Genomic DNA, 8871 nt, shown 5'->3' with positions numbered 1-8871 from the left:
AGCAGGAATCCGGCAACAGGAGAGGGTAGAAACGGCATGTGCCAAGGCCCAGAGGCCGGAAATCGGGTGAGGTCCCAGATGGGATTGCAGGGGTTCCGTGTGGCTAAGGCACTGAGAGATGGGGCAAGAAGGGAAGCATGGGACCAAGCAGGGGCGGATGGTGGGTTTGGGTTTTTGTTCTGATGTTCTGGAAGATCTCCGTTTATGGGACATTGATTGCCCCCAGCCCTGTGTTGGGTGCTGTGTATCCCAGGTTCATTATATCCTTCCAAGACCACTGGGATTGGAAGTCACACAACAGAGGCGGAGTGGAACTTAAACCTTGTCTGCTACCTGCCCTGAGCGGGGGTTATAGCAGGTGAGGACCAAGGACCAGGGGGCGGAGACACAGGTGGGGCAGGAAGAACTTGGGCAGAGTTGTTTTTTTTATTGTATTAAGATTTTTATTAATTTATTTGAGAGAGAGAGAGGCAGGAGAGCAGAGCGCACAAGCAGGCGGCGCGGCAGAGGGAGAGGGAAAAGCAGGCTCTCCACCGAGCAGGGAGCCCAAAGGGAGACTCGATCACAGGACCCTGGGATGTTGACCCCGCGGAAGGCAGAGGTTTAACCGACCGAGCCACCCAGGCGCCCCCAGAATTGGTTTTATTGAGCCGTCTCCAAGTGCCAGACACTCAGATCTTTCCAATTTGAACGCGCACATCAACCCCCTTCTCTCCTCCAGCCCGCAGGCTAAATCACTCCCAGTAGGAAAGTTGCGTCTGTTTTTTTCATCGCTGTCTGCAGGGAGGTCGGCAGTACATACTTGGTAAATATCGTCCCTGAAGGCGATTACGCCCATCTTCCAGACTGAGAAAGTGAGGCTCAGAGAGGCGCCCACGCCCTAATTAATCCCTTAACTAGCTGCCAGCTTCCAGCACTTTCCTGAGCCTCTCGCCTCTGAGAGGGCTGGAAAACTCCAGAGGAAGAACTGCCACGACGCTCAGGCGGCGCCCGGTCCGGCTGCCCGGCCCGAATAAGGCAGCGGCGGCCCTGCAGCGCTCGCTGGAAACCCGGGCTTACGGGGGGGCCCCCTGCGCACCCCCAGTGCTTTCGGACTCGGCCCTCTCACCCTCTCCCGGGGAGAAAAGGGGCCCGAGAGCCGCCCCCTCCCGGCTCACGCTGGAAAAGCACGACCTTCCTTTGCAATTCCATTTTCTTCGGGGATTCGCTGGTCCCGAGCCCCGCCCCGCGGGGCCATACCATTCCGGCCCGGAGGGGGGACGGGGGGGTACGCGCGGAGGCTTCCCGCGGGGCTTCTGTCGGGACGCGGCCTGACCCCATCAGGGGAAGGGAGGGGACTACTGCGTGGGGGCTCAGGGTGGAGGGCCGCAGGGTCCCTGGACCCCCGCCGTGGGGGTCCGCCGCCCCCCGCCGTCCCCGCCCCCCCCCGCGTTGGTTCGCGCCGTGGAAGGCCGAGTAACTACCTTTGTGCCGCGGTTGCGGAGCCGCGGAGTTCGCCCGTCCACGCCGCAGGTGGGTCGCCGTGCGCGTCCCGCCCATGCTGCGGTCCCCAGCCATGGCCCTCGCCATCCGAGTCGTTTATTGGTAAGCATGACGGCCGGGGGCCCCCTCCGTCACCCCCGCCCGGAGCTCATGCTCGGCCCGACGGTGCTGGGCACTGGGGACTGGACCCACGGGGATCCCTCCCTGAGAAAAGGGTTTCCTTGCGGGTGGGGTGGGCGTGAGGGGACCGGCGAGAAGGAAGGGCGTTGACCCACCTCCCCAGTGCGTGGCACTCAGGACAGCTCAGGTTATCGAAGGTGGAACCGAGACACGTGTGTGGCCATTTAAGACACCCGACTCCGGGGGCTCCGTTTGCGGAGCGGGTGGGGGTCACTTTTGTAATGAGAGAGGAGCCTCTGTCAACGCGTAGGCTTCCCCTCCCCCAGTACCATGAACAGTCATGGGGTGGGGACGGCGAGAGTCGGGAAGGTTCGAGAATGTTCCAGAGTGGGTTTGAAAGGAATGAAGACTGGGGGTGCCCATCGTTAGTAACCCTCCTTCCTTTCGGGTCTGGGTTTCCCCATCTGCAGAGGGGGAGAGAGTGATCCCGGTAGTGACCGCGGAGGGAGTGCACGTTTGCTCCAGCTTCCCCGCTAGCGTGAAAAAGCCCCGAGTGGACAGGGGATTTTCTCTCGCGGTGACTGCTGCGTACCCCGGCTGGCACCCAGCACTGTGCGGACCTGCACAGACAGGCCTGCCTGTGGGCGCTTAGTAAATGCACGGTCAGCGCCTTTCTCCCCCCAGAGTCATTGCGGGAGGAGACTATTAGGTCCGTGTTCGTTATAGGGGATGGTGGGGTCAGCTCCGAAGCTCCCGTGAAATGCCCTGCGGCCCAGCCGCTGATTTTGCAAGGCTCAGATGGGCCTGGGCGTCAGAAATGTCCCCGCACCTTCTGCCAAACAGAGGGTGGAGTGACATTTTGAGGCCCCCACGAGGCCTGTGCTCCAGACTCCGGTCCTGGAATAGCCTGCGGTTGGTGGGTGGGGAAGCGTTTGGATTCCGGCCTCAGGACTGGGAGGGCCTGGGGATCCTGGAGTAAAGGTTTTCCCACACCTTCCCCCGGGGCTGTGGATGGGGAGAGTGAGTCTGTGGTTCTCATCCTAACCCGGTTCTCTGTTTCCCTCCCTCCCTCCCACCTGCTCTGTGTCGGCTTTCCTTGTGTCTGGGTGTCTTCCTCCTGTCCCCTGTCCGGTCCCGTGCCCCTTCCAACATTCTCTGTGTGTCTGTCCTCTCCTCTCTCTGTCCGCTCTTTGGGTTTGTGTCTGCATTCCTCTTCATGTCTTCCTGGGTCCCCTTCTGTTTCCCTTTGTGTGTCGACCTGCCCCCCTTCCCTCCTCTCCCTGCACCTGCCCTCTCTCTTGGACTCCCTCCCACCAGTGGCGCTTGAGGCTACAAGTCCAAGGTAAGCAGAGTGGCCAGCCCCAAGGTGTCCCTGGAAGATAAGGGAGGAGGGCGAGTTGGCCTGGCCCCTGTTGACCCCTGTTGTGACCCCCACACCTCCTTCCCAGTATCTTCAGCTCAAGAAGAAGTTAGAAGATGAGTTCCCCGGATGCCTGGACATCGTGAGTCTGGGAGATGGGGGAGAGAATCAGAGATGGGTCTCCTTGTGTGTCTCTCAGCCCTGAGGTGACAGCACGGTTCGGGCCGGCCCTATCCTTCACCCCATAATCTCCCATTTCCTGGGAAGGTGCAGGTGTCCCCAAGTGGGCCGCACCCCCCCCCCCCCAGCAACATCTCTCTCTCCTCAGTGCGGCGAGGGGACTCCCCAGGCCACCGGCTTCTTTGAAGTGATGGTAGCCGGGAAGTTGGTTCACTCCAAGAAGGTATGGCTGTCTGTCCGTCCACCTGTCTGTCCGTCCGTCTCGCCTTGTTCTCAGGCTGGCTGGGCCTTGGGGTCTCACCCCTTCCTGCTTCTTTCCCTCCCCAGAGAGGTGATGGCTACGTGGACACGGAGAGCAAGTTTCTGAAGCTGGTGGCTGCCATCAAGGCCGCCTTGGCTCAGGGCTGATGTGGCCTGAAGGCAGAGGTGAGGGGGGCCCGGCTCGTACACACTGGAATCCTCCCATGCCCCAAACCAAAGACTCGTTTCCAACCCCATATATTCCAGAACGGGTGGCGGTGTCCACATTATTCTCTGGATTGTAGAATTGCTTTTCAGTACCTCCCGAGCCTGATTTCTTGTTTCCAAGCCAGCAAGTTCCAGATGAGCCCCAAACCCCATCTTTTCTAGAACTGGGCACCCGATGCTCGCCCATTCCAGAACCAGGTTCTGGCTCCGGACACTCGAGAGCCTGGAAGCACTCTCCCATTCTCTCTACTTGAGTGCCTGTTCCCCCCCTCCCCTTCCGTCCCAGTATACAAGATGGACCCAAATTCCTGTCCCCAGGGAGCTTGGCTCCAGAAAACTGCTTTCCAAATGCTTGAAGCTCGGTTTCTGTTTCTTAGTCTTTCACTGGAGCAGAGTGAGGTCACCTTCGCTGTGAACTCGAACCTGCCGATTGTGTTGGCGCGATCCCCAGAAAGCAGCATCTTGCCTCCCGTGCAGGTCCGAAACAAAGGGAGGGCTCCCCAAATTAAAACAGAGAAAATCAAGAATTATACAATTGCGAAGCGGCTTGAGCTGGCTGTGAGGGTGGGGGCGGGGCTTTCAATTCTTAAAGCCCAAAATAGAACACACCCCTTGGATAAACACTCCAGCGATGGATGGCTTCGGAGCTGTCAGGAACTCACAGGCGGCTACTTACATCAGCGCGAGGTTGCCTTGGTTTCTGGAGTGGTCCATCAATGGAGGCTTCCTTCCCACTTAAGCAGAAATGGGATTTATGTAAGGGAAAGAGAGGGGACAGTGGCTCTTGTTTGCAGTTTTGTGGGTGCATTTTCTGGGGTCCATAAGACTACCCCCGGGTTCAGGGATTCTCTAGAAGGACCTTGGAACTCAGCAAAGTGATATACGTGGTTGTAGTTGATTGCATAGGCTCGACACTATAGCCCAAGGCCCCAGGTGAACAGGGATGTCCCCCAGGCAGGACAGTCCCAGTCCTTGGAGGTTCCCCCCAGGACCTGGAGGCCAGGCGGGGCCTGCATGGGGGGTTGGTGACCGTGAAGAGGTCTTCCTGGGGCTCGCAGCTGGTGTGGGCTGGCGTGAGCATCACAGAAACCCATTTCAGTGGCCAGCTTGTCCGGAGAGCGAGGGTCACCTCTGCGAGTGGCGGCCCAGCAGCGCTCCCCCCCCCCCTTTATTGAGAACTAAGTCTTGGTCCACCTTGCCTGTTGGGTTACAACTTCTCTCTCAGGGCATCCCGTTGTCCTTGTGCCTCAATTTCTCCCTGGGACCGCATTTTGCCCATCGCTTGTCTCTCTCCCCTTTATCATGGGGTCCCCACCGGTCTCGTTTGCTGCAAGCTGACCCCTCCCCCACCTCTTCTCTGCACAGTCCAGTGACCTTGGCCCAGCCCCTCGTGGCAGACGCTTCATGACGGGAAGGACTGAAATGTCTCACGGACGCCTGGTCTTTCCCTGATGTCCCTGCGGCTGCCGCGTGGGGGCAGAGACTGACGCCCCTGGTCCTTGCCTCTGTGTGTGTGTGTGTGCCCCTGGGAGTATAGCTCCGTACCCTGCCTGCCTTGCTCCTTCCTCTCCCCCCACTTCCCCATTGCCCCGCATCCCCCAGTCCCCTGGCTACTCTCTAGCATTTGGGGTGGTCCTGCTCCTGGCTTCCTTCTCAGGGCGGCCGAGAGGGGGATCTGGGTGAGTGAGTTGCAGATTTCAACAATATTGGCAACGGTTCACTATTCAATAAACACTGGATGAGTTTAACAGAACATGTCTGTGAGCGTCTGTGAGCTTGAGGCCGGGGTGGGGGCGGTTCTGAGGTTAGCCCATGATGACTGACACGGGCTCTCATGGAAGCCAGGGTTCGCACCCCTCCTTCTGCATTTGGGTGGGCTGGTGATTCCAGCAGCAATGGGACAGAAAGTGGAGGAGTCCTGCGACTTCAGAGTCGGCTTCGGTCACCACCTTGAGAGCACCGGAGAGCACTTTCCGCGTTCCGTTCCGTCGGCTCTTAGAGCAAGTCCCAGGGCTGAGTCCACGGGCTAGGGGACTGGGATCCCCGACGGCTGTAGCACTTGACAGCAAAGTTAGCAACCCCTTGAGTTGGGTTAGTCCCTGGTAGAGCAAGGTCAGTGAATGTCATCGGCTGACAAGCTTGCTGGGGACCTCATGGTCAGCCGTCACTCGCTGTCAGTGTTGGGTTGGCTGTTAGGGCCACTCAGGTGGAGGCTGGAGACTTGGGCACCACTTGGACCATGGCGTTGGCACTGTAGGAGGCGGGGGGAAGTGATCCCAAGTCTCACAAGCCCACTTAGGAACTTTTCATGGGGCCGGACCATTTGTAAGACCCGTGGGGAGGCTGGCCACTCCGGTCCTGCTTCAAAGAGACCATCCTCTCGATATCTCTGAACACCTTTCACGGAGGGTCATTTCTATCTTAAGTGCGTCTATGTGTCCTGGAAAAGTTGACTCAAATCACCGAAACGTGTGAACAAAATTTCATTTGTGTAAAATGCACCAGAATCTTTCTAGAAGGTCCCCCAAACAGAAGGATGTTACTGTTCTCCTGTCCGCTCCTACCCCTCATTGTGGGCCGATAGATCAGGACCTCTGACAGTCCTGTGAGGAAAACTCTGGATCACATTGGAGCAGATGGATCAGGCCTAATGACTCTCAATTCCTCTCCCTGATCATTTGAGCCAGGCCACCGCGTGGCACGGGAGAGGTGAGGAGACCCACCTCACTAGACACCACAAAGAAGCATCTAGATGCAAAAGTCCCAGTCTCTGAGCTGCTAAGTTGGAGACACCTATGAAACCACCCTAGGGACTGGTTAGTGGGTGAGGACCGGAGGAAAAGAGCCCAAGAAACAGAAAAGACCACAGCCCAACGAATGTTATTTTTCCTTTAAAAATAGCTTTATTGAGATAGATATAACACATACTGTACAACACACCCCCCTATTTTTTTTTTTAAGATTTTATTTATTTGAGAGAGAGGGAGAAGCAGACTACCCGCTGAGCAGGGAGCCTGACGCGGGACTCGATCCCAGGACCCTGAGATTATGACCTGAGCTGAAGGCAGATGCTTCACCAACTGAGCCGCCCAGGTGCCCCCATCCCATCCCTTTAAAGCGTATATTCACAGATAGAAGCGACCAGCCCCACCCTTTGAGAACATTTTGCCACCACAGAGGGAAACCCCTCTACACGCCCCGCCCCCCAGCAACCAGTAACTTGCTTTCTGTTTCTGTGGCAACTTCATCTAAAATGGCATCATACGACGTGTGCCCACGTGTGTCTTGCTGCTCTCACTTTAGTTTTTCAAGGTTCAACCTGCAGTAGCGTGGATCAGATTTTATTCCTTTTTCGTGGCTGAATAATATTCCACCGCATGGACCCGCCACCTTTTGTCCATCAGTTCCTTAGCAGATGGACATTTAGGTTGTTTCTGCTTTTCAGCTCCCGAGAATCATGCCACTGTTGTGACCACGAGCACCCAAGGGTTTGTCTGAGCACCTGTCTTCGGTTCCTTTGGGCGTATGCCCGGAAGTGAAATTGCTGGGTCAATGGCAAAGACATTTTATAACTTCCACAGCGGCCGGTCACACAAAGACCGTCAGAGTTCCTCAGTACTGGGGCACACTTACTGTTTCTGGAATTCTGGAGGCCACTTGCCTCAACTCAGATACTGTTCGAAGCCAATGAACTCTCACACCTGAGCTACTCGTTCCAGGAGGACAGAGGTGACGTAGTCCCTGCCCGAAGTCAACGCCGATGGCTCAGGACGCCTCACAGGTGTTCCACGGATCTGTCCGCCGTGATATTGGGGAAAAGTCACAAGTCGACCATCAACAATAGCAACGAGAAAGAGCGCTCCCCACCCCCCAGCACGTCTTCATTTCTAACGATTCTGATGCTTTTCTTGGTACAACTCTTTGATGGTTGAGTTCTAAACCAGGTACAGACCAGATCACAGAAAGTGGGCAACTAAGACTTGATGGAGGCTGACCTTGACCCCCGTCTGCCTGCTCAGCTCACATGGGGTCTGCCTAGCGACACCACCTGCAGCTCTCACTTCTCCATTTAGCTTAGCGTCGTGCTGCCAACTGACACTGTAAATGACACAAAACTCTCAAGTCCTTTATGCAAGACATCCTCTGGGTGAGGCTAGGCTGGGCTATGGGGCAGAGGAAACAAGCAAACAAAACCAAACTCATCTCAATGGACGAACACAACACATGTAAAGCCCTCCCCAGGCAACTGTCCTCTGTGCGTGGGTTCGGTGGGCTTGAGAGATGCTGTCCAGCAGAATTTTCTGTGAGGATGGGCTTTTTCTGGACAACACTATGACCGCTGGCCGCACGGTGCTACTGAGCACTTGAAATGTGGTGAGTGTCACCAAGGAGCTGAGTGTTTTATTTTACTTTATTTAAATTTACGTTCAGGCGTTCGAGCATCCCACTCTTGGTGTCAGCTGGGGTGGTGGTCTTGGGGTCGTGGGACTGAGCCGCACATCTGGCTCCGAGCCAGGTGTGGAGCCTGCTTAAGAGTCTCTCTCCTTTGTCCTCTGCCCCTCCCCCTTGTGCATGCGGGCTCTCTCTCTCAAATAAATAAATCTTTTTAAAATTTACAATTGTAAAATTACAATTTACAATAAATTTACAATCGAATATGCGTGGCATGTGCCAGTGGTTATCATATATTTTTTTTAAATATTGTATTTATTTGAGAGAGAGAGAGCACAGAGGGAGAATGAGCGGGAGAAGCCGACTCCCCGCTGAGCAGAGAGCCCGATGTGGGACTCGATCTCACGACCTTGAGATCATGACCTGAGCCCACGGCAGATGCTTCTTGAGCAGTTGCAGATCTAAACGTTTGGAGACTCCTGTTGCTGCCTCTGGACCCACAGCATCCTCAGTGCACTGGCTGGGAAAGAGCAGAGACCCCTGCACCGGCTCTTAAGAGACTACAGCAAGGAAGTGACTCGCATCGTCTCTCCTCGCAGCCCATTGGCCAGAACAGGCACACGGCCCCGCCCACCGGCAGAACTGGGCTGGGGACTGCAGTCTTCTGTATTCAGGAACGGGAGGTGAGCTGGAACAGTTGGTCAGCACTAGAAATATCTACCCCGGTCCTTTTATTTTAATTTTACCTTGTGCCTGGAAGAGAAAGTGCCATGATCCTATTTTTGCTTAACTGGGACAATTCACACCTTCAAGAAAAAAAAAAAAAAGTGCAGCCGGGTAGGTCCCTCCTGCCCTGAACCTTGAAACAC

General features: G+C 56.1%; 1 protein-coding gene across 2 annotated transcripts; it reads left to right on the top strand.

The window, feature by feature from the left end:
* The first annotated feature begins 1427 nt into the window (after positions 1-1427).
* Positions 1428-5363, top strand: SELENOW (selenoprotein W). 2 transcript variants are annotated; one of them, XR_004619062.1, is made up of 7 exons: positions 1428-1584; positions 2920-2944; positions 3051-3104; positions 3291-3365; positions 3470-3568; positions 3988-4087; positions 4976-5363. XR_004619062.1 is itself a non-coding variant. In XM_011223272.3 (6 exons), exons 1-5 carry the CDS (start codon positions 1538-1540, stop codon positions 3548-3550), a joined length of 282 nt encoding a protein of 93 aa, XP_011221574.2. In that variant the 5' UTR covers positions 1432-1537; the 3' UTR covers positions 3551-3568; positions 4976-5363. The 2 variants fall into 2 exon arrangements, 1 of the variants encoding a protein (XP_011221574.2); XM_011223272.3 differs by lacking the exon at positions 3988-4087 and having other exon boundaries at positions 1432-1584.
* The last annotated feature ends 3508 nt before the right edge of the window (positions 5364-8871 follow it).

This window comes from Ailuropoda melanoleuca, chromosome 12 (genome assembly GCF_002007445.2).
Source record: "Ailuropoda melanoleuca isolate Jingjing chromosome 12, ASM200744v2, whole genome shotgun sequence".
Classification (NCBI taxonomy): Eukaryota; Metazoa; Chordata; class Mammalia; order Carnivora; family Ursidae; genus Ailuropoda; species Ailuropoda melanoleuca.
The sequence above is the reverse complement of the archived record's forward strand: the minus strand, read 5'-3'. Positions and strand labels throughout refer to the sequence as shown.